Source organism: Gnatocerus cornutus, chromosome 2, assembly GCF_029298725.1.
Source record: "Gnatocerus cornutus isolate USDA-ARS CGAHR chromosome 2, icGnaCorn1.1, whole genome shotgun sequence".
In the NCBI taxonomy this organism is placed as follows: domain Eukaryota; kingdom Metazoa; phylum Arthropoda; class Insecta; order Coleoptera; family Tenebrionidae; genus Gnatocerus; species Gnatocerus cornutus.
Genome location: NC_142234.1, coordinates 20557718 through 20583998, shown reverse-complemented (window position 1 = coordinate 20583998; position 26281 = coordinate 20557718). Strand labels below are relative to the sequence as shown.

Here is a 26281-nt window from a genome sequence, read left to right as displayed (position 1 = left end):
AATAACCAAAAGGTTATTTAAATGAAAATCAATAATGGTACAAATAAATAATAAGCCAGACAATATTGGTGCGGTCATTTATATTGAAGATGGTTACGTGGGCGGTTTGAACTGGTGATGGGTGTGGAGACCATGGGGGCGGCCAAAGGAGCCAAGACGTTGCCCCTGAAGAAAATCGATCAAACTTATTTTTCGGGAATAATAAAAATTGGAGGAACAAATATTTGCCATATTTAGATCAATAAATGGCACGGCGACGACACTTTCAGCTTGGAGGGGAGGTCACCTCCCAATGGTAATTCTGGCCAGAAGTGCTCCAGGGGGCTCTATTTTGCATGTTTTAATACTCCCCCAATTTTGAATTGACTCAGAAGGCCTGAGAGATGTTTTTTTCTTCGAGTTTGGCTGCTTCCGAAGTTTGGTTTAGTTTTTTTTAATAATTTGGCCACCCGTTTGGGGTCTTAATAAACTACCCCCCAAAAGGTGGATTCATTAAAAGTACAGTAATGGTAAATAACTGCTAACCAACATTTTCTAATCAAATTCTTCGCATTAATAAATAAACAGTCAAGTCAGAAGTTGGAAAGTTGGGAATCCTGAGAATGTTGGGGATGAAACGTGTGCATATTTAAACAAACAAGGGTCAAGAAAAGAATCAGAAAACTTCGTCAATTAATTTTATTATTTTTATTCCTCGGCCATATTTAAACATTGTGCAAAGATTTGATTTATGTGTACCTGAAGATAAAAATACTCTGCAAATATTGATATTTATTTCATGCAATCTACGACATCTTCATGGCCAGGAACCACAAAACATTTCGCCACAATTCCCTCAAAAATGAATTTAATATCGAAAACGAATTGGCGGTGGCATCGATTGATCGGAATTTTCGTTTTTATTGACATTATTAATATTTAACTACCACCGCTTATTTTAATATGTAATTCTCTGTTGAGAGCGATATTCATTACCATAATTACAATCAATTGTATGATCGTTTTAGTACTGTGTACAGAAAGATCCCCATAATGATAATAAAATGAAAAATGATAGAATACCAAAACTGGGGATTTTTTTTCTTGATCCTGTGACGTCAAGGATTGTCTTATATCGTTTAATTCTTTTTTTTGTTGTCTGCGTTCACGGCTCTCCAGAACAAAGTAATAAAAAAGTTTCATAATCGTTCGACAAGAATTAATTTTGAACGTCTTGTGAAGGCGAGTCCAATTTCTGTGCCTTGTCTACAGATATCGGATGACACAGACATGTTTTTAAAAATGGGATTACATTCAAGCATGCTCACTAAAATACTATGGCAATACTTACAAATCAAATACTAAATAATGAAAGTTTTCTTCCTGTATACTGTCGTGTAACCTCACTGAAAAATAGAAGACAGAGAATTAGTCAGACGAAAGTTGCAACAACTGGAAATAATTTTGTATTAAACAATGCAGTTTTATCTATTTACGCACTATTCTAGGTTCAACTTTATACTCAGAACTCTAAGTTAGGAGGTATTTAGAGATGACGCAACTGTCAGGGTTTGTCGATACATCGAAGAGACACTAATTCAGCCACCAAGTGTTAAGCAATGTGGAAACATACGTCACAATGTGCATTGTGTTAAATTCAACAATATTCAAAGCACATGCTTATATAGACGTCCTAGGCAGCAAATCTACTCGTCAAACGACGAAATTGTATTAAAAAAACTAAAAAAATTTCTGTACCACCTTAGCCTAGTGTGAAAAATTTTCGCACCCTCTTAACAAAGGAAAAATTCTAGATCAAAGGACTATTTATAAGGGACGAGCTTTTGAGCTTCCCCGATGGGGCTATCGAAGTGTGTGAGAATGATAATTGAAAAAACCAGTACAAGAAAAGAAACCCACATGCAAACTGGGGAACAACCAGACAATGAAACAAATGTACAAAAAACTCTCTTATTCCAGTTTAAAATTGTATCCAAAAACCTATAAAGCATCTTATTAAATATCGATAACGCAACTGCCCACACCCTTTATCCGCTTTATTTTTTCCCATCGAATTACCGGAACCCACGCAAAGACTACACAATTCGCCACGTGCACTGGACGACTGCTTTATTAAAAAAGTGGAATCTTTTAGATACAACCCCTGAATTGTAACGGGAGAAAATTATAATAAGTAAGACAATAAGTAATTTTATCTTTTGTACGTGCCTTGCATTGTCTGGGGAAACGACAAAAACGTGAGTATAATAATGACAAAAATGTTTTATTCGTGGGTGAAATTTTAAAATGGCGACACGGCTCGTTCTCTTTCACTGCTTCCCAGGAAGTGGCGATGGAAAAATCACTTTTCGGGGCCACGATTCAAATGGCGCGCTCTGGCTTTGCTATATACAGGATGGCCGAGTCTCGAGCCCGATATCTCTGTTATTTGTAAACGGATTTTGATGGAATTTTAAACGAAAATGATCGACTATGTGGGGCTTAATTCGACGTGAAATAAATGCAATTTTAGCCACCTTTTCAATGGGTAAATTTATTCAGAATATTTACTATCACGTCAAGTATCGGAAATTAAATTTATTTACCAAAAATTGGATGGATCCTTCATTCCGTCTAAGAGAATTGGTCGATTTTACTATTACAAATAATTATTTTCGTCAAACGATTTAGTAGCAATATCTTTGAAATAACAAATGAACGCGTTGATTTTGTGCATCCCTGCCGACCTTGCCTTTTGACAAGCTTGAATTTCTACACATTTTATCGATTTCTGTGCCAATTTATTGCAATAATTTCCAAAGATCGAAATAGCGAACAATATTAGAGCCGAAATGGGCGTCTGTTGGTTGAAATCAATCAAAATCGGACAATAACCTCAAATCAGAAACTTCAAAAATGACAGATTGAAGCAACTGTCAAGGATGTCCAAAATTGTCTTTAATTTCACAGCTAGAGATGACTTTGTACCTTTGGTAAATGTTGGCTTAGTTTTTGCTCTTTTTCTTGGAAACTGGACCTGTTGGGTGGGACTGGTAGTTTTCTAGATTTCAAGCTCTATACTCTGCGAATCCAACCGAGAAAACAGCCAGAATGTACGAAAAATCGTCATTTAGCATCAAAATAAGCGCATTTCTCTACGAATTTCGCAAATTTCGTGAAGATTTCTGCTGTTTTCTCGCGATTTAGCCGTTGTATCTTGATAAAAACGGGTAGTTTTCTATATTTCCCCTGTATATTAGCCGTATTTATCAGCATTTGCATATGATAATGCAGTTAATTTAAATTTTGACCAGGCATTAGCTTATCACATTACTTATAGATGAATTGTGCTCGTAAATTAACGGGCGAATATTATTTAATACAAAAGCACCGCTGTACCCACAATATTTCATTATTTTGAAACTCACTGATGTATCCGCATCTGATAAATAATTATTTCTAATTATGATATAAATAAACCTTTTAATAATAAAACGAAACTCACCGAGTTGAACATTTTGAGAGGTAACTGTATAGACAAACAGAAATTATTAATTAGTTCCCTACCTAGACGCTTGTTGAACAGGATGATTGATGTCATTCAAATGCTAATAGCAATTATAATATGATATCTAACCTCAGCTTATCACAATAATAAAATTATCGAGCTTGCCTAAACTAAAAAAAATAGGCCAACACTTAAAATTCATGCAAATGTATTGGTCATTGAATATGGAATCAAAAATTATAAAATTTGCCTGTAATATCTGTTTGCCAATCGACTTTTTATTTTGAGAATTGTAGCAACGCTCTCAAGATGTTGGGAAACGAAAATATATTTTAGACGAACAATCTTCGGTTAAATAAGTAATGCATACCATCATCTTGAAATATTTAATAAACCGGTATCGAACTAGCGGTGAAAAACGAAAATGCATAACTAGACATTGTTCCATTTTTGATGTTTCAGGCATAATACCATTCCGTTTTATGTAGAAGCATAATATTCGCAGTTTTGTTATAAAGCTCGTCTGGTAAATACGATAATGGATGCACTCAAAAATATATAAAAAATATTTTGGCAAAAAAATCTCCCACGAGACATGCTTTATCTTCGCTGTAATTTAAAATAAATAGAAGTGGCCGTAATAATAACAAGCATAAAATGGTAAATCTAATCATGGAAATACAGCAGTGAACAAATTTAATTGAACTACAACATTAGATATACTACCAACATAAAAGACCGTTTTATTGTATGATTCCCATTTGTAAGATAACTCCCATTGCCACTCTCCGATATTTGTCATCATAAAAACAGTAGTCCATTCAATTTTGCCACCAAGGTAAAAACAAATTGTTCACTGTCACAGACTAATTTTTCCTCGAAAGAAAAATAAACATTCAACCCACGACTAAACGAAATAATAACCTAATCGAAAACTTCAATTCATTGTCTCCGTTCACGCAATCACATCATTGGAAGTAAATATGTTTAATTATAGTGTTTGAACGCGACTTTGCAAGCAAAGAGAATTGAAGAAAAATGCAACATAAATCTACTGACTGAAAAACGTGCCATGAAAAATGAAACTACAACTCAACAATTGCTCCATGCAGCATCTACAATGTGGACAATGAAAAATATTGAAATGCTCAAAAACGATTACCTAAATGCTTGAGAACATCAGGATTGCTAACTATTTACATAAAAATAAACATACATTAATGTTCGCCCTATTCCACCAGTTTGTTAAATGATAAATCAAAGATGATTTTTCTAGTTAAGCCAATGATGTGGTACATGTAACAGAAATCGTTCAGTTCAGTGCGAAACTCACCTATATTTGGATGTTGTAATTTCCTACAAATTCGTGCTTCTCTTTCTAATTTTTGAAAATCTGAAAAAGACAAAGATTTGTTAGAAACTCGGACAGTTATGAGGTGATTAAACGACTTGACTATCCATGATAATTTACAACGTAATTAAAAAAGTCTATTTAAAACTTGGTTAAACAGAATTACTAAGAAAATTACTCTAGAATTGATTTACTATAAAAATTGTAAGGCTTCTGGTGCCAGGCTGTAAAACTTCAATTTAAATATTGCCTCGAGGCAAATGAATAAGTTTGACACCACACGCTTAAACCACATTTTTAAAACATTGATTTTGTTGAAAGCTCTTATTGATTAGCGCAAAAAAATTATTTACATCGACGGTTTCCTCCCCTTGTTTATTTATTTCCTTGTCAATAAACTCGATATGTGGTTACTTTCACTAGACATTTTCTTGTTTCATATTTTGTATTTCAATTTAAACTAAGAAGTAATCCTAGTGGCATTGCAAACATTCTCATACCCAAAGTTTTTCTCCCAAGGGCGCAAAACGTGACTAAATCACCATTTTTATTTGCCAGAATAATTTTCTGTGTTCAGTTTCTTTCCTTCGTGCTGACTCGGCTTTCCATACATACAAATGGAAAGCATTTAATTACAATTATTATTATTGATTAATTTTATGGATGTATGGATTGTATCTATGGAATTATGGAGTTGAGCTTGTTTCATTAATTGAAATACATTTTCCGTAATTTGCTCGTTCCAGCGAATAATCATAAATGATTTGTGGCTACTAATCCGGTGAATTATAAATTAAATTTACTAAGAAAGACCTGAAATATGCTCCATTTACAAAACAAAATTTTAATGACTCTAAATTTTGGGCGATATATAATTTTTGACATCAGAAACGTCAACTGCGCAATTTAGTTACCACGCTCGCCAACTGTCACATTCATTTTGTTTTCGCCAACCTTGGTGACTTTTGTTTTATGGATTAAAAGATGGATTAAAAAAAAACAGAAAATTTTGTCTTCTTGATTCTCTAATTTATTTAATACCTCAAATTAGTTCCCTGATAAATCTACAGTCGCGTCCAAATCGTTTTGGACATTTGATTATTATAAAGTGTAAAGCACCCTTTATAAATTTCATTTTTATTGTCACTTTTGACAGTGTGGATTGAAAATTGCACGTCAAATTGACAGTAAAGCAGTAACTACACTCAAATTTTCAGAATGTCAATAAAATTATGTCCCAAATGATTTGGCCGCGACTGTAGTTTTCAATCAGTCATTTCTCCTTTTTTACAAACATTATAATTTACTAAATAACTACGCACACGAAATAAATGCATTTTTAAGATTAAGTAGTTTGAAAATTACAAGTTCACCTTTGCTTGCGTGCCATAACACAGTTAATTAAATCTATTCCTCGTTTAAGCTATTAGAATTAAAGTTAAATTAGCCTTTAATAAACAGAACTATAATAAGAACACTAGTTTAGAAGGATTTTTATGTTTTTATGTGTTGTATGCCAACAGGACTTTCCTTTATTACTAAATTCTAATTACATTTTTTCTGTTTTCAATCAGATCAAAAATTTGGATGCAGAAACTCGTGATCGCAGCACATTTTTTGTTTTTCCCATCCAGTAATCTAAAGCCAATGAAAACGTTACGCCGCAAATCCTCAGATCTCGCTTTCTGTTGTTTGTGCGTTTTTTGTCATCACCGTCCAATGAATTGATTCTTTTTTGTGCATGACCTAATTAGCTTTGAAATTTATCCAATAAACAACAGCCAATATCGAAAATTTGAGTCTTTTACTCCAGAACATGTCAAAAGTAGCAATCTTGCATTTTTTTTTGTCATCAAAATTTCGAAAATCGCCTCTTTTTCTAGAAAAGCATTGGAAACCGCGCAGAAACATGACTGCGATTAAACGAACTCAACCAAATCAACTAGTCATTGTTAACAACACCTGTTCAAGTATAAAATCAATCACCGACGAAAGCTCGGTATCAAACAATAAAAGTAAATGAACCAAACATACTCACCTCGTGCTGATAATTTTTTTGTGTTTATTATTTTGGCGGCAAATTCCAAACCCGTAGACTTCTGAACACATCTTCTAACTACTGAAAAGGCTCCCCTGCAAATAAAAAAATATTTTAATATTATTTCAACAGTTTATTCATACAGAGGAAACGGGGCAGAATAAGTGTTTACAATTAAATAGTAAGTTTTTGGCAAGATCAAACGGTTAGTTATGGAGAAATCGACGGAAATATCCATGAAATCCTCAAAATTCGGCGAAAAATCGGTTATATTTCAAGCTAAATGACGATTTCTGCTCTAGATAGATTACTAGAGTTTCAGCCCTTAACATTTTTTTACGTTTTTGGTTCATCTTCAAAATAAAAAATTCCAAAATTTGTCTCTTTTGGTCTATAATTTTGCAATTTCGCACAATTAATAAGAAAGTTTGAATTAGTTACCTCCCCAAATTTAGTTGAGGTTGCGTAAAAACTACCAGAGTTAGAAATTTTAATATATTTTTGGTAATTTTCTGTTCATCTTCAGATTAAAAATTTCTAAAATTTGTCTTGTTCGACCTACAAATTTACAATTTCAGACAGTTAATAAGCAACTCCAAATCAGTAACCTCGCCAATTTTGATTGCTGTGGCAATTACCAGAGTTACAGCCCTTAACATTAAGTACTGGTGCCCTTATAATACGAAAAAATTTAGATAATTCGAACAATTTCCGGTCTTAATAGAGTCTCTTTTAAATTATCGAAAAAGAGAAGCCAGCAGCAACGTAATACCAAACATAATTACGCCCCTTCATGGAGCACCGTCACATGAGAATGTTCAAATTAAAACGTGATCCTGTACAATTTATTTTCGTTTTTAGATAAATTAAATTTTTATTGCATATCTGCGACACCCACATTTATATGTATTAAAATAGCCCCCATCTACATGTTAATCCTGCAAGACTCGCTCGTTCTTGTAATTACAACGTTAATCTTAGAGACACGCAATTTATAAATATTTCAGATGGACCCTACGTGGATAAAACGTGAACGTATTGTACCATTCTGAAAATATTAGCCATCGTTATAAATAGTAGTTGGAAATAGCAAAAGCGCTATTTCTATAGTAATGTGACCCTAACATTCTATTTATAGAGATTTCACCCAATTATTCGCGACACATACCGTTGGTCGCTGAACCACTCTCATGTAAACATGCGTACTTGTGTATGAATGTTGGATGGAAATTACGCTACACTGATGAAAGTGATAGCTGAAAAATCAATAGGGTTTGTATTGTGAAAAATTCCGGGCAAAAAAAAAATACGTTCATTATACCCATGTTACCACAAAAGCCTCATAATAATGGTACTGTCTCGTACCAGCAATAATCTCTTCAGATAAATTCGTGCATTTGTGTACCAATATTTTGAGAAAACTACTGAAGAAACTAATTCAATCAAAGTTTCCCCTAAGTGTACATTTAATAAGTCAAAGCTATCGATTGTTGCGGTAGCCTTAGCTCCTATTGGCTTCTTAGGAATTAATTTTTCATAGTAGACCAGCACACTATATCGAAACCACTGGAAAAACTAATTAAAAGAGACATTTAAGCCATGAACCCCAAAGCATTTCAACTTTTCAGTTAAATGGGGTTGTAGACATAGTCGCATGTTAAGCGCCATTAAATTAAACGTATTGCAAGTGGCATAATATTCCGACAAAGGATATAATGCGGTTGCAATATGACGCACCATTCATTTACATAACGATTTTCTTTTACAAGCACTGCAATTAATAATATAATTTTATTTTAATTATAACGATGCACACACTGCCAAGTATTCGTAATATAAACTTTACATACGTAAAGATGGGTTTTATTGGGTTTCTGCTGCGTCAAATCAAAATCGGAGAAATTTTCTTTGATTTTGTTGCGGAATTTTATGGGGGATTTTATTTTTACGAGGTGATGGTGAAATCGATTTGTAAAGAATATTCGCTGAGATTTAATTAGTTTTTAATATAATCTCTTTAACATTTTCTTATTTTATGTAAAGTTGGCATGATTATTAACACATTTTTAAATGTTTTTGGTTCATCTTCAAAATAAAAAATTCCAAAATTTGTCTCTTTGGGTTTATAATTTTGCCACTTAGCACAATTAATAAGGGAGTTTGAATTAGTTACCTCCCCAAATTTAGTTGACGTGGCGTAAAAATTACCAGTTAGAAGTTTGAATATTTTTTTTGGTAATTTTCTGTTCATCCCTCAGATTAAAAATTTCTAAAATTTGTCTTGTTTAACCTATAATTTTGAAATTTAAGACAGTCAATAAGCAACCATAAATGAGTAAGCTGTCCAAATTTGATTGTTGTGGTGTTAAAATCACCAGAGTTACAGCCCTTAACATTTTTTTTCGAAAATTTTTGGTACATCCTCATAATAAAAAAATTAAAAATTTGTCTCTTTCGGTCTATAATTTTGCAATTTCGCACAATTAATAAGGAAGTTTGAATTAGTTACCTCCCCAAAGTTAGTTGACGTGGCGTAAAAATTACCAGAGTTAGAAGTTAAAATACTTTTTTTGGTAACTTTCTGTTCATCTTCAGATTAAAAATTTCTAAAATTTGTCTTGTTTGACCTACAATTTTGCAATTTAAGGCAGTTAATAAGCAACCCCAAGTGAGTAACCTATTCAAATTTGATTGCCGTGGCGCTAAAATTACCAGAGTTACAAACCCTAAAATTGTTTTTAAAGTTTTTGGTTCATCCTCAAAATAAAAAAATCCAAAATTTGTCTCTTTCGGTCTACAATTTTGCAATTTCGCATAATTAAAAAGAAAGATAAAATTAGTTATCTCCCCAAATTTAGTTGACGTGGCGTAAAAATTATCAGAATCAGAAGTTTAATTTTTTTTTTGTAGTTTACTGTTCATCTTCAGATTAAAAATTTCTAAAATTGGTCTTGTTCGACCTACAATTGTGCAATTTAAGACAGTTAATAAGCAACCATAAATGAGTAAGCTGCCCAAATTTGATTGCTGTGGTGTTAAAATTACCAGAGTTACAGCCCTTAACATTTTTTTTCGAAAATTTTTGGTACATCCTCATAATAAAAAAAATCAAAAATTTGTCTCTTTCGGTCTATAATTTTGCAATTTCGCACAATTAATAAGGAAGTTTGAATTAGTTACCTCCCCAAAGTTAGTTGACGTGGCGTAAAAATTACCAGAGTTAGAAGTTGAAATACTTTTTTTGGTAACTGTTCATCTTCAGATTAAAAATTTCTAAAATTTGTCTTGTTTGACCTACAATTTTGCAATTTAAGACAGTTAATAAGCAACCCTAAATTAGTAACCTCACCAAATTTGATTGCCATGGCGCTGAAATTACCATAGTTACAACTCTTAACATTTTCTTCAAATGTTTTTGGTTCATCCCCCAGATAAAAAATTCCAAAATTTGTCTCTTTGGGTCTATAATTTTGCAATTTCGCACAATTAATAAGAAGGTTTGAATTAGTTACCTCCCCAAAAGTAGTTGACGTGGCATAAAAATTACCAGAGTTAGAAGCTTTAATTTTTTTTTTTTTAAACAGTTTTCGGATTTTAGGAGGAAATTCTACAATTTCGGCCAAAATTTGTTGACTATTGTTATAAATTTAGCCCTTGGCTTACACGCAATATCAACTTCTGATAAAAAGCATCAGCAATCTGTCGTGCAACCGAAATCAAAACGGACGGAGTATAAAAATAGCAGGATTTTTCTATTTTTTCATGACTTGAATGCTTGGACAAGATATCAGAAGCTTAGCTGTCTAAATCAAAACCACTCTGTTCAAAATGTATTGCTCTCAACTGTATAACTTGAAAGGAAGCGCGCAATTTGAAATTCATATTTGATTCCCAATTACTAAAAACTTTTTATCAAAGCACGTCGTTGGAATAGTTTAAAATTTCCAACACTTTTGAGCTAAATCCTTGACATTTAAGAAAGTATAAACCCCAAAGATGATGAAATTTTAATAGCATAAATCAAGTTTGTACCGAGGAAACATTGAAGATCGACATAATTTTTTGCTACCACGCAAAAACTCTTTTTCTCGGTATTTCCAGTGTTCGATTCAAAGATATAAAACCCTCCGTCGCTCACCTCCTGCATAAATAACACACTTAGAGGACATCGTGAAACCATAAATCGTCTATTGATCCTTGATGGGAATCAATAAAAAAATGTAATCACGTCCTTGATAAAAGCTCGACTTGCTAAAATTTCAATTTAATTACCTTCTTTCAATTAATCTAACGATCATGGACTTCGAAGTAGTTGAGAGGAAATTCTTGAATGATTTAGATGTTATCTCGAAACCCCCTCAACGTGTACATGACACGACCTAATCCCAATTATGACGTATAATTAATTCATCCCAGCTTAACTAAAATTGCTTCATAGTTCTATAAATAATAGCACCAGTGAGAAACTGTTAAGATGAGGGTCGAAGACTCGAATTTTTAGTGTCTAAATGAATCTTGAGCAAACAAATATGATTTGTCGCGTAAATCGGCGTTCATTAGAAAATGTTGCCTTCGATCAGCATCAAAGTGACGAGTTTTGTCGAACAGCTACTGAAATATTTGTTCGATGTTAGATGATTGCGATTGACACGAGTAATTTAAAATCAATTTATTTTAATCAAGTTGAATGTATTCACAAATCAAGCCGCGACTGCAAATTGATAATAAAATTATCTGTTTATTGTGTAGACGCCGAAGTTTAAAAAACTCATTATCGGAACAAAAGACTGAGAAAAGAAAATATGGAAACCGGGAAAATCATTTTGGGCTAAATTGTGCATTTTATTTAGGGATAAAACTGTGTTCGTTTCACGTTTTTGATTAAATTTCGGGAAGATAAAATCAATATTGTGTTAGCATTCTAGTGATAATCATAATCAAGTTCATTTAGCCATTTTTAGTAATACAGCACTCGAGTACAGCGTTTCACTATTGTAATCAGATCGATAATCATTACTTGTATTCATATCAGGCTTATTTATCACAAAATGATCCTAATTATATCGCTTAACAGAGAAGTAAGTGACTACTACACCTACCCACTGATTACAATAAAGTGTGAAATTTTTAAAAAGAATAGCGGCAACCTACCAATTAATTTTTTATTCGCGTTATTGATTACTGTTATTTTATTTTACAATAAGCGGCCTTCAACTCAGGAACAACAAACTTAAACCTGCTTTTACCCAAATGCTAAAAAAGTCATTAATTATTGCGTTTTAAACGTCATTACAAGTGGTCAAATTATCGGCAATTGCAGTTTTGCTAACGAGCAATAAATAAAAATGTTACTACCTAAACTACAACTAACTAGCTAACACCTCTTAATAAATTACAGTTGGTATCAAATTAAATGGAAAATAAATGGATAAACATGAATTTCACATTATTTACTGATATGAACTTAAATTTATACAACCAAAGCACAAGTTTTTCATATTTAAAAAATGCAAAAAATGTTTTGATATATTAAGTCATTTTCAAGTTAAAGTTTTGGTTGCAAATGTCCACCTAAGGTCACAAATTTTTTAATTTTTATCGTGTAATTCGTTCCTGTTGCAAATGTTGCAATAATGTTATGTGTGTGTTATGTGAATTATGTTTTAGGGTACAAAAGACGATCGTGCAAGTTCTGTCAATGCAATGTGTCGGAATTAAATTTGTTTGGGTGTAACTTTGTTCCCATTTTTAAACAGCAATCGCATCTGAGAAAAATTTTATTTCACTTGGAACATGCTTAAGGGCTCCCATGAATTAATTACGTAACATTAATGCACAACAGTTTTTATGTCAAAATTGTCAAATGTCAGATTCTGGGGAGACAATGATGCCAACCTTGCAATCTTAAAATTTCCAAAGTTAATTCCAACCTTAAATACCAGTTATCTGTTTCACTACCATGGAAAATCTTCTTTTGGAAATACGAGGAAAGTGTTGAAATCCGAGCATTTCCGTTCGTATGAATTTGAAACGTCATTCGCTTATTTAGGGAATTTTATCAGTACGGAAATAGGTTGGTAGCACAGAATTCAAACCGAACAATTGAAGATTAATTTAAATTCAAATGTGTTTCTGTAAATTTTTCTTTAATTTGTTTACCTTTAAAAAACCTTTAAAACGGCACACAAATTGACACAATTGACATTTACGCAGCGATGCCAACTTGCAAAATACAACCAATTATTCTGAATGTCACGTTTGACTGCCTAGACATTTAAAAATGTCATGAAAAATGACGGAGGCGCACAAAGAAATATACTAGACCCCATTACCATCGGTCCACTCATTAAATAATAAAGTTGGCAACTGCCCCTATCAATTTTAATATGTAACAGTTGGCAGCAAAAGTGTTTGACCTTGACGCAACTGTGACATGCGTAGAAGCTAATCGGCCTGCGTAAGTTTGCGAAAACTTGTTAAATCCTTATTACTGAAATCTCTTTTGGAACAAATCTTTAATTCTGAATTAATGTAAGATGTTGATACGTCCAACTTTGACAACGCTACTGTCAGTTTTCCCTTCATTGAGAGCCTGATGTACACTCAAAAAAGTGAATTATTCAACGAATTTCTGACCGAAACGATGAATGACATGTCAAAAAATGCACAGGTTGCCAACTGCTCAGGTTCACCAACCCACCAAATTTCCTTCAATTATTTATAGGCCATAGTATTTCAGTGACGACAACAGGCGAGCATAAACATTTCTTTCACTTTAAAAGTAAAATGGCCATTAACACGTACAAATCAATAATCATATAATAATTTTAATGCTTCTCAAAACGTTACCTCAAAATAAATTCTCATTAACTGATTAAAGCTGCTTTTACCTCTACTACCATTAGATACTGTTACCCCTTCTTCGTATCTGTCGTGTCCCAATAATCGATTTATGAACACGTATGTTAATAATTACCATACTTCCTACCGCACTACATAGCATGACCGATATCGACACCTACAAGGTTACCCTATTTCCTGTTTTAATAGTTCATTATTTTATCAGTTTTTGTAATAAGTGAATCAAACCAAAATAGAGCATAATACTTTTTTATATAAAATTAAGGGCATTCTCACCCTGTTGATAAATATAATCAATAATCAACGCGTAGCTAATTTTAATTCAAAACCTTCTAAGAGGGTCTGATGAAGTAGATTTGTGTCGCTTTAACTTCATTATTTATATCCGCATTTCGTTGCGTGACTTTGATTAAATACAAAATATCAGGCAGACAGAGGAGTTTACAAGTCACAACTTCACCTGATGAAATGTTCTTGTCCGATTTCCTTTACACTTTCAGCCCATATAACTTAGAAGATCAAAGCTGTTTTTATTTTTAACTGAACGCGCGTCACGTGGAATGAAAGCACAAAAATTTGATTTTGTCATCGGAAGGGTGCTGAGTGTTTTTCCTGTGATGGAAACGGATGATACCTGTTTGGTTATTTCATTATTGAACAAATTTGGAATATAATGGGATTAGATGCACAATTTGGATTCTAAGTGGAATATGGATTGTAATCGATTTACACTTTTTGAGCCAGAATTTTTCTTTTTAATTGGATTTTAAACTTTTGGAAAATGTAATCACGAATTTTTAACTAAAAAATCGCAAGAAAAACGATAGCGAAAACCGTTTCTTACGATCTGTCGTAGTTAAGACCGAATTCTTAGCATCTAAAATAATAATAAAGTAAACATTCGACACAAATAAAATGATAAAAATAAAAGTTAGTCATTCAAAACTTAAGCCACAGAATAAAAGAATCACGACTGATAAATCTGAGTGTAAAAACCTTTCCTTAATTGCTTGTTTCAACGAGATATGATGCACCTGATAGCACCAACAAAAAATTCTCAACACGAAAACTGAATACTTAGCTCGCTATGTATAACGATTACTACCAATCAATTATGTAAAAAGCTTGTACTTTTTTTCTTTACAATCAACAATAGTATTGTATGTACGCCATTAACATACCATGCAATAGAATAAATTGGAAAAATTTCCATATATGCAAAATAGATTCACCAAGCGCGTTGGTCTGCGATTGTGATTGTCAGATCATTGTTATCGAGTTTGAAATTAATATTGACAGCAATTATGGAATACATTCCTTTTACTCAAAGTTTGATTATTTTCACGAATTAAAATAATTATTAATGTAATCGCGATTTTAAGCAGCTTATTTAAAAATGAGGGGGTGCAGCTTTACAAATAAAATTATAGGGCTCAACAGAAGATTGAAATAAATAATTTGCAAACTTTTCATATCTTTTCCCCCAAACTTCTGTTCTATTTGTTCGGTCTGTTTCCATCCGAATATTTTCTTGCAAACTTTCCCTTGCTCGGTAAAATTCTTCCTGCTTCTTACAACTATTATCATCAGTTTCTGATTAAACAGCAAAATGTCTCTTAAGTTGATCATTTGACCTCACGTGTCTTCGCCAAGTTACCCAATTTTCTACAAATTTGTAGTGCTGCAAGGGCATTAGGCTCTTCTCTTATTGTCGCATCGTCCGCATATTTAAAGTTTATGAAGATTGCAAGGGTCCAGCTTGCGTTCATAGCTTTCTGCCAGGATTTCATGAAGGGTGTGGATTTAATCAATCCGCGCGCCTCCGCTGCTAACCACAGTGATAATCTTCTATGTGGTTAATTTTTTCTTTATTGTCTTAACTTCACAGCGTGTTGTTCTGTTTTCTTACCTTTTTTCTGCCTTCATTCTTAGTTTACTTATTTATACTTACAATAGAAGTTTCATTTTATTGATTGACCTCAAAATAATAAAAAATTCCAAGATCTATTAAAGTTACTGTACAATAAGGGCGTCTTCAAATTTCGATGCAACAACTCATTGATTTTACATCATGTAAAGTGGAGTTTATTTTCTGTCATTTCGTTAATTAAGCAGTGGAATTTAGTTGATACCAACAGCGCATTAGCTTCTTGTACCCTATTATACGGATTTGGAGTGAATCCAAAACGAACGAACACTCAATAAATGAACTTTAGCTTGTACGAAATACACAGACCGACATATAAAATGTCGTGCTTCCAGTGGTAATATAAATACTTAACATTTTGAAGAAAAAATTTCGCCAACAAAACCGCCGATTTCCCACACATTTTAATCCAAGGACTTGAAGTGCTCCTAACCAGATTTGTATATAGTATGATTTTATTAATGTAATCAGTGAAATCTTCAAGTACCAAGCATGTGTGCACAAATATTGATGCAAGCTTTCCCTGTGGTAGCGGTACAGAGTCAACATAAATAGAAAGGAAGAGATATAAATAGAGAAAATGAAAAACAACAAGGCTGACATTTGTCGGAAATGAAAAGTATGAATAAGAAATTAATTGCCGGCGCTATAAAACAGCTAGTAGCATTTGATGCGTTCATCAAGAAGAAATTCAAGACATAAACAAGTGGCAATCATTTACTAAGGAGTTTTATCTCATCTACTAATCAAGGAAGTTCTTCTGGCGCCTCAATACTAGAAGGACTGGGATAAAAGTGAAGGACGGGAGGGTAATTTTTTAACGCATAACAAGCTGCTGGCACATTTTCAACAATGGGGAAAAGGTTGGCTGGAAATGAAAATGCGAGAATGGATGGCTTACCAATATTCAGGTTTGCTGACATTTGGAAAGAAAGCCAAAAATTCAAAACAATTCCGACATAAAATCTACTAAAACAATTTTCAGCAATTTAATGAAGAGTTCAAAAGTGAACGTGGGTAGAAGGTAAGCAACATCAAAGAAGAAATCAGAATTTCGCATCAGATTCGAGTTTCAATAAACTTTCAGGTTTCGGCAGGTAAATGGATATTTTTAGGGTAATCCCAATTTAAAAGGGCCCATTTGAATTTTTCCTAGCTCGACGAAATTTGTAAAAAAAAATGTCGCTGCAGTCTGGAAAACGGCCCATCTAAAGACAATGCCTGACTCGTTGATGGAAAGTTTAAATTCGGCATTTAAAAGTGTTGCGATAGCGATAACGTAGGGTGAAGTTAAGGCAAAAAACTCAAATCTCCAGAGATAAAAACAAACTTTTTATGTACGGCAACACTATTTTCTGCAGTTCTTTGTAGAGCTCGGGAGAAAGTTTCCTGCAGTATTAATTTAAAGAGGATTCAAATATTCGGGTGTCCAAATTATCTCTTTGGTGGTTGTTAAATTTTTATTATTTTAATTTACTACTAATAAATAGTAACTTTCCCAAATTTCACAGCAGCAGCACTAAAATTACTAAAATTACGAATTTTAGTGAAGAATGTGAGAACTTTTTGCTTGATCTCAAAAATTAAAATTTCTAAAATCTGTGTGTCTTTCGCTCTACAATTTTGCAATTTGGTCGAGTTAATACACGACTCTAGAATAGTAACTTCCCCAAATTTCGCAGCTGTAGCACTAAATTTACCAAAATTACGAATATTAGTAAAAAATGTGGAATTTTTTGATTAAAAATTTCTAAAATCTGGTATTTTTCGTTCTACAATTTTGTAATTTGTTAAAGTTAATACACGACTTTAAAATAGTAACTTTCCCAAATTTTCTGACAGTAGCACTAAAATTACCAAAATTACGAATTTGAGTGAAGGATGTGGGATTTTTTTGCTTCAACTCAAAAATAAAAATTTCTAAAATCTGTCTTTTGCTCTACTATTTTGCAATTTGGTGGAGTTAATACACGACTCTAGAATAGTAAATTCCCCAAATTTCCTAGCTGTAGCGCTAAAATTACCAAAATTACGAATTTTAATGAAGGATGTGGGATCTTTTTGTTTGGTCCCAAAAATAAAAATTTCTAAAATCTGTGTCTTTTGCTTTACCATTTTGGAATTTGGTGGAGTTAATACACGGCTCTTGTATAGTAAATTCCCTAAATTTCGTAGCTGTAGCGTTAAAATTACCAAAATTACGAATTTTAATGTAGGATGTGGAAACTTTTTGCTTGGTCTCAAAAACAAAAATTGCTAAAATCTGTGTCTTTTGCCCTAAAATTTTGCAATTTGGTAGAGTTAGTACACGATTTGAAAATAGTTACTTCCCAAAATTTTGTAGCTGTAGCACTAAAATTACCAAAATTACGAATTTTAATGAAGGATGTGGGAAATTTTTGCTTGGTCTCAAAAATAAAAATTTATAAAATCTGTGTATTATACTCTACAATTTTGCAATTTGGTGAAGAAAGTACAAATTTTTGTAAAGGTAGTCAGGAATTTTTGCTTGTTTTAGGAAATAAAAATTTCTAAAGTCTGTTTTTAAGGAATCCAATGAATAACGCTAAATAATTTCATAGATTTGAAGGATTTGATTGAATAAAAGAATACTGAGAAACTGAAAAATTATATAATTTAGAATGGAAATTCATGGAATACAAAAAACTCCAAAATCTCTGAAAAATAAAACAATTATTCTCTGAACACCCGAAGACACTCAAATAATTTGAAAAATTTTAAATTTGCGATGTACACTGAAAATGCTTTGAACTTGCATCATTGGAAGATATAAATTATTTGGTTCAGTAAAACCCGTAAAATGTACGATCGAGCAACTACAGTTCCACTGCAGGCCTCGAATTTTGAGTAATGTTGGTAGCTCTGCCTGTCATTTCAAAGCGTCCCTCCGGACAGATCAAATATTACTTTACATGCGGTAAAATTTGCAAAGGCTGCCAACTATAAAATGTACCTGTAGGTCTATAAGAAAAGCAAAACCAAGCGCACTCAAGTCAATACACATTGTAAGCTGCCAAAAAATAATTGATGAAGGTTATGTCACGTCATCTTGACGTCAGATTGATCATAGCCTATTTGTGTTCGTTTTTTAACACGTGTTAACTGTCTGTTGATTTATTCCCAAAATTCTATGAAGCAGTAAATTATAAAATGTTGTCAAAGTAACAAGGAACTTGAGTGGAAGTTTACGCAGGCAAATGCAGCTCAATGAGTAAACAAAGGTAGAATCTCAAATTAGTATTATTCTTTGTAAACTAGGTCGAGTCAACACTGCAAGAGTACTTAAACACACACATTTGGGGTTAATTACAGAAAATGACGTTGGTACATTTGTGCAATTTTATCTGGACTCGAAATATTCCATATTCAAATATGTCGTCCTCGAAGGTTTTTGAAACACGAGTTGTATGATGTATGTACAATAAAAATTCCAGGCATACCAGCTTAAATATTTGTTTATTTACCGAGATAACTCAAAATTTTTGTGGCAGGAAAACGTTCTTTAGTTAAGTGCTTCTTTTAATGTAGAGGTGACATGATTTCCATGCTGTTATCACTTGATAAACCACATCAAACATCTGTTGTTTCAGTCGCTTGTTGACGTAATTGCGCGGTGAAACATGTTGAATTCGTTGTAATAAAAAATACGCGAAATTAATTGAAGCTGAATCTTTTTTATATTCTTCATTTTCCTCTCCTCTTCTTAAGTCGTTTTAAATTTTTCTCTATATGTACACATTCATAGGTTATTTTTCCTGCAAATAATTTACCGATTTACACAGCAGGATTTGAAACACTAAATTATCGAGTCTAGCAAAAAAATTGAACTTCTTGGTCAATTGGCAAATAAAATCATCTGCAGGAAAATAGGCTTTAGGCGCATTTACCCTGTTTCGAACCAAAACTATTTAGCTATGTCGGATGCAAGTTTCATTAGTCATATAACGATTGCACTTAACCTCAAGCTCCAATTGTAAATGAGTCTCATTTATTGATTCATCTACGTATCAGACAACCGAATTGACTAAGTTTCTCTCCTAATAATAGTATCAAAATCAATACTGCCGTACTCCCATCGAATTAACCACACTAATAATAATTACGATTAAGCCCAATACAATAGCAAATGCAGAACATTCAATAACGACATTCCTTAGAATGTTAGGAACCCAGTCCGATTTTCTATAGCTCCAAAGTTCCTGCGGTAATTAAAATACTGAAATTGAAAATCCCTGCAAGCACCCAATTTCTAGTTAATTGGCATGTCACTATACATTTTTTGTGAAAATAAGGTCGGAATTGTACAGTTTTATTATCCTAAGGCTTGAGATTCAAAGTTGAAACAACTGTTAACGAAATTTTTACCTGAACATGAGAGAGCAGGCAAATTAATAAATTGTTCAAATGCTGGAACCCGCGGTATTTTGAAAGCATCCTCGACAGACGTCCGCCAAAAGTTTTCCTAATTTAGCGAACTTTTAATGTAATACAAAATTCAAGCACGACCGAAAGCTTTGAAGTTTAATTTTCATTACTGCGTGATTAAACACAAAGTGGCGGATTTAAAAGAAACATTTTTGACAACGTGATGGAAGTGAAAATACAAAGGTATTACATGGCAAATTTACATTTGTAATCCTTTAAATACACCGCTTGGGTTACTGCAATTAATTGGTTAGTCAAATTGGTGCAAACTGATAAGTTAATTTAAACCAGAGTTATAATCGGGACGCTGAAACTTCTCTTTTAATCTTAGCGGATCACTTGAAATGTGAAGCTTTCAGTTCCACTCTTTCTTTAATTTGTAAACTCGAGACGCGGACTGGATATTTCCAGTAGTGACACATTTTACTAGTTTTTCGTAGATTCAGTAAGGTGCTCATTTATTTAATCTAAAACTAATATTGACAGTAGACTCGGGTCATAAAAGGTGTACAAGAAAGTACATATTTGCACTAGTTAAATCAAGCTGGGCCACATTGTGGAGACTAATTTCAAAGGTCCTAGAACGTTGTTAAACAGCCGCCAATAGTTGTTTGTTTACAATGTTTTTATGTACTTTTGCGAGCGCTTTCGTTATCAGGTTTACTTTAAAGTAAGATCAATAATATTTTGGACGAAATCTGTATTGGAGCAGTGGAAAGTCATTTCTGAAGTAGAATTGTCTTCTGATTTGTTTTTTGTATCTCTAAAATCTGTCTTCTTGGTTTTAAAATTTTGAAACTTTGTGCAGTTAATAAGCAAAGTAAAAGTTTTAATCCTTATAAATTTTATTACCACAGCTCTAAAATTACGGGAATTATCGAGTCTAGCCATTAGAAATTGAAATTCTTGGTTTTATTCGCAAATAAAAATTTCTAAAATCTGTCTTTTTGGTTCTAAAATTCTCAGTGTCTCCAGTTTAAAAGCAAAGCCAAAGGATTATTCTTCCTAAATTTCAAAGTTTTAGCTCTCAAATTACTGGAATTATCGCAACAGAATCAGATTTTAGAAATTTTTATTTTTAGGACTGCAAAAAGTTTCAAAATTCTATGAAAAAAAATGTATCTTTGGTTGTGTTGGCGTCACTGCGATGAAATTGAGGGAGGTTACTACTCCTACTTCATTCTATATCTGTACCAGATTTCAAAATTATGGAACAGACTCAAATTTTCGAAATTTTTATCTTTATCACTACAAAAAGCTTTGAAATTCTATGAAAAAAATTGTATCTTTGGTTATGTTGGCGTCACTGTGATGAAATTTAGAGAGGTTACTACCCTTCCGTCGATCATTATCTGTACCAAATTTCAAAATTTTGGGACAACAGACCCAGATTTTAGAAATTTTTATTTTTAGGACTGCAAAAAGTTTCAAAATTCTATGAAAAAAAATTGCATCTTTGGTTGTGTTGGCGCCACTGCGATGAAATTTGGGGAGGTTACTACTCTTAACTCATTAATTATCTGTATTAAATTTCATAATTATGGAGCAACAGACTTAGATTTTGGCAATTTTTATTTTTACCACTACAAAAAGTTTTAAAATTCTATGAAAAAAAATTGTATCTGTGATTTTGTTGGCGCTACTGCGATGAAATTTGAGGAGGTTACTATTCTTACCTCATTCACTATCTGTGGCAAATTTTAAAATTTTAGGGCAACAGACTCAGATTTTATTTGAATTTTTGGCATTTTTGGTTCGTTCGAACTTGAATAAAAATTTCTAAAATCTGTCTTTTTGGTCTAAAAATTTTGACAGTGTCTTCGGTTATAAACAGCCAAAGAATTTTTTTCCCAAATTTCATTGTTTCAGCTCTAAAATTACTGAAATTATCGAGACTAGCAAAAAAATTCAAATTCTTGGTTAATTCGCAAATAAAAATTTCTAAAATCTGTCTAATCTGTCTTTCTGGTTTTAGAATTTTTAAATTTTTTACAGTTATTAAGCAAAATAAAAATTTTAAACCTTATAAATTTTATTGCCACAGCTCTAAAATTACTCGAGTTATAAATTTTAGTAAAAATTGAATAAAAATTTCTAAAATCTGCCTTTTTGGTTCTAAAATGTTAACAGAGTCTCAGCTTTCACTAAAAAGTTAATAAAATTATTTTTTCTTAACTACTGTTATCATTAGGTAGGTACAATTTAAGCTTTTCCGGATAAAGCAGTAATTATAAGAACCATAACAATAAACTTTCATCCAATTAAATATCGATAAAGCGTTTCCCGCACGAGCTTTTACTTCTTTAATACCACACCGCAAAAACGACAGACGTTGATGAATCAGTAAGTCTTCAAGACAAAACAAGTTTTACTGCATTCTTAAGAAAACCAAATCCGATTACAAACTACAATCATCGTCTCTATTTATTACCCAGAAAACTGTAATTACTTTTAGTTAGTATATTTTTCACCTGTCTGTCCCTCTTCGTGTTACGTGGATAATAAATTAGTAACAGAAATCCGATCCCAACTCGAACTCTGATTGTATTTGATATTGATTTATCAGTAGTTCCCGAATTCAAGTGTTCGATTTAGGATGCAAATCACGGATAAAAGTGTTGAAGGAGCAGTGATTAGAGTTGGGAACAGTTTTGACTGACATGGATTTCAACAGCAAAAGGAACAATTTGTTTTAAATCAAAGTTACGTGTGTTGATGTCCAGATACAGTCAATCAATCTGCAATTTATTATCTACAAAAATGTGCAAAAAGCATACAATTGGTGATAAATTGTGTTACTACCGCTGTCGTCGGAGTTAATTCCGTGGTGATAAATCACAATGTTTTTGATGCGTTACACAGTTTGAGGTAATTTTTTTAATTGGATTTTATCGACGAGCTGCATTGTGGATTGCATTGTTATGTTGGTTTTTTGCTGATTTCTTCTTCACGCAATTTATTCTCTAAAATTAACTAAAATTCGTTTGACTTATAGGCATTTAAATTTTTTGAAAAATTTCGCCTTGCAGTCAAAACTCGAACAAAACACAAGAGTTTGCGTGCTCGTTGCGTAATATACTGTGACTTTCCCGGCATGGACACTCATTATTGATTTGAACCAGAAACAGATACGTTTTCCATAAAAACCAGAATATTTCAGAAAGTCAATTTTATGTATAGGATATTTTACGCATCGTGACAGGACGTATTTTATACGAACTGACCCTGAATTTTTATGCAGCACCCACAACTATAATAAAATAAAAAGTGTCACACACTCGCCTATATTATTTAATTTCTTTCCTCTTACTATATCAGTTCGTTTCTTCACCGTTTTGATCTATTTTCATCCATTGCTTTAAATAACCGCGACCATGATTAAGAAAAAATTGAAAATTATGCATCAGCTTGTAATTTTAGCAACGTCTTTTAAAGATTTCGGTTGGCGCAAAGCGGTTGAATTTTTTACCAATACAAAACCCTTTTAAATCTTTTCTCGGGGTGTAACTTACTGTGTTTCTGTTTCGTGAAATTGGCACAACCCCCTTGTGTACGCCTGTTCGGAAATATTTTTCCAGGAATTGGTAAACATAATTATAATAATATTAATGCTCGGGACAACATGGCGTAATCGTAAAAGCGCCATTATCTTATCATTTTATTATTTATTCCACTTTGCAAAAGCTCGTAAAATTGTCCAATTTGGCAAAAGAGTTCTGATCAACTGTATAATTTTTGAAAAATTGGTCAACTTGTTATCGAACAATTTCAACGAAATTTGAAAGACTTTCTGAATGTCGTCTGGGAACTAATCAATATTATCTCGCAATTTATCAAGAATTTTCTGGCGGATTTCATCAGCAATAGCTCGGTGACTAATTCCAAGAAATTTTTAAAGACTTCGTTCTCGACCTAATTTCAAAGCTTCAAATATGACGAATGGGGCGAAAGTACCGGGTGTTCCGCGGATTGCTGAATTGAATTTATTTTTTTTTATTGCTATATTATAACAGCATTTGTAAAAATTGAATTAAAAAAATGTAAAATTCTATGAAAAAAAATTATATCTTTGGTTGTCTTGGCGCCACTGCCATGAAATTTGGGGAGGTTGCTGCTCTTAACTCATTTACTATGTGTACCAATTTTCAAAATTATGAAGCAACAGACTTAGATTTTACAAATTTTTATTTTTAGGACCACAAAAAGTTTTAAAATTCTATGAAAAAAAATGTATCTTTGGTTGGGTTGGCGCCACTGCAAAGAAATTTAGGAAGGTTACTACTCCTACGTCATTCATTATCTGTACCAAATTTCACAGTTATGGAACAACAGACTTAGATTTTAGAAATTCTTATTTTTGGGGGCTTCGAACAAAAAATTTCAAAATTAAAAAAAAAATCTGTCAAAAAAAATTTGGTCCGAAAATTGACCCTTGTGGTAACAATGGAATACGTATTTTCAGTTTGGCTGAATTGAAAGTATGAAAGAACAATTCAAGAATTCCACTCATTGAAAAACAAAATAATATGATTTTTTATTAATAGAACTAACACAAACCTGGACACCATAAGCTATTAACCAAAATATAAATAGAGCCAACTTCGATTGCGTTAGAGTAGCCTTCGAAATGTAAAAAATTTGATTGTTGTAAGAATGTAAATTTAAATTGGTGGTATCCAATGAGGTCAGAACTGGATGAAAAACGCGACATTAATTGAAATTCATTGGTTGTGGAGAAAAGCAATAATATAATGATTATTGTAGCTGTGTGATTCGACGTGAAGAAGGAAGAGAAAAATCCAAGGATTTTGTCCCGAGGCGAAACGGTAGCGCATTTGCGGAAACACGATTGGAAATTATATTGCAATTTTCTTATTGAACATTGGTAAAGAATACAATGGAATAATAAAAATGCGCTGATAATAAAAGCGGGGTAATGCACACATCGGCGTTTATTGATAAGAATCAATGATGCGTAGGTGTGTAAATCGAGGTGTTTCGAGGATCCAGTTAAAATAATTCAAAGCATGAATGAAAATCACAGTGAGTTCAGTGAAAGAGTCTTTAATTGGTACTTTCAAAGACAACCACCTGTCATACCGTACAGGGCAGAGCCTCACTATATTGATTTTCTTACTAGCAATGCAGATATTCAAACAGCGCCGAAAATGTGACGGAAAATCCTCGTACAAGCAGAATATTTCCGACACCGCCGAATAGCCCACTAGCACAGAAACGCGCGTTACGCGTTTACAAAATCGCGTTTATTTTGGTGTGTGGGGTTTTGAAATGATTTTTTTAGCTGGATCCGTCCATTAACGTTGTCACTCCCGAATTACCGCGCAGCATCGAACTTGGCCATTTCCGTAACAAAATGCACACATACGGACATCAAAATGCTCGTACTTACTTTCCAAGTTCTTCTTTTAGGTCATAGTTGTCGCTAAATCGCGTACAAGCAATTGGCACCGCCATAGCTCACCACCGCAGTGCCTAAAACGTACTGTTATATGTCGCTCTGCCGACTAATAAAGCGACTGCCACACGAGAAAACTGGATTTTTCGCGCAGCCAGCACAACTTATGCCACCCAAAATACACCACTAGACGCTCATCGACGCCGACTTTCCCGAACGAATTTCTGCTTTTTCTGGACGTGAAACTCGCGGAAAATTCTCAACAAGTCTCCGGTTGATTGATGGTGGAGAAATTCTGTCGTGCTCTTCCGCGGACGCTGCACGAGGTCTAATCCCCACTAGATTCTAAAATTGCTGTTAAGTCGCTCCTCGGGGATATAACCTAAAAGATCAATATTGTGGCGCGTCTACAGATGGATTCGGAACCGAGAACGACGCTCGACAACGGGGGAATAACCTTGCGATTTCATTTTATTAACGCCGGCGCCACACTAAGCCCAAATGCAAAAAAAAAAACGAGGTGGCCTTTTGCCCAAGGATGCTCCAGTTTTGTCGCTTTTTCTCTTTGAAATGGAAAATATTACTTTATTTGTGCCGAAGAAGAGATTGCGCGCTTTTGTAACAGTCCAATCTTCATTTCTGATTTCCCAGAGCAACTTTACTTGGATACGCCAAGCGGAAATTTATCTCAATTAATTAAATGCTATTAACATTTAAAATGAATGAAAAAACTCGTCTCTAAAGGGCCCAGAAAC

General features: G+C 33.1%; 1 protein-coding gene across 17 annotated transcripts in view; it reads right to left on the bottom strand.

Moving 5' to 3' along the window:
* Positions 1–25874, bottom strand: part of CaMKII (Calcium/calmodulin-dependent protein kinase II) — a 41120-nt gene extending 15246 nt beyond the window's left edge. For 3 of the 17 annotated variants that reach the window (XM_088031253.1, XM_088031254.1, XM_088031257.1), the window contains exons 1-5: positions 25521–25873; positions 6877–6971; positions 4821–4880; positions 3485–3508; positions 1331–1385 (exon numbers count right to left, since the gene is read on the bottom strand). In XM_088031253.1, coding sequence (XP_087887379.1) covers positions 1331–1385; positions 3485–3508; positions 4821–4880; positions 6877–6971; positions 25521–25585 — 299 coding nt within the window. In that variant the 5' untranslated portion in view covers positions 25586–25873. Of the gene's footprint in view, positions 1–1330; positions 1386–3484; positions 3509–4820; positions 4881–6876; positions 6972–25520 lie in introns of all 17 variants that reach the window. The other 14 variants (XM_088031258.1, XM_088031262.1, XM_088031261.1 and 11 more) reach the window with 9 other exon arrangements.
* Between the last annotated feature and the right edge of the window lie 407 nt (positions 25875–26281).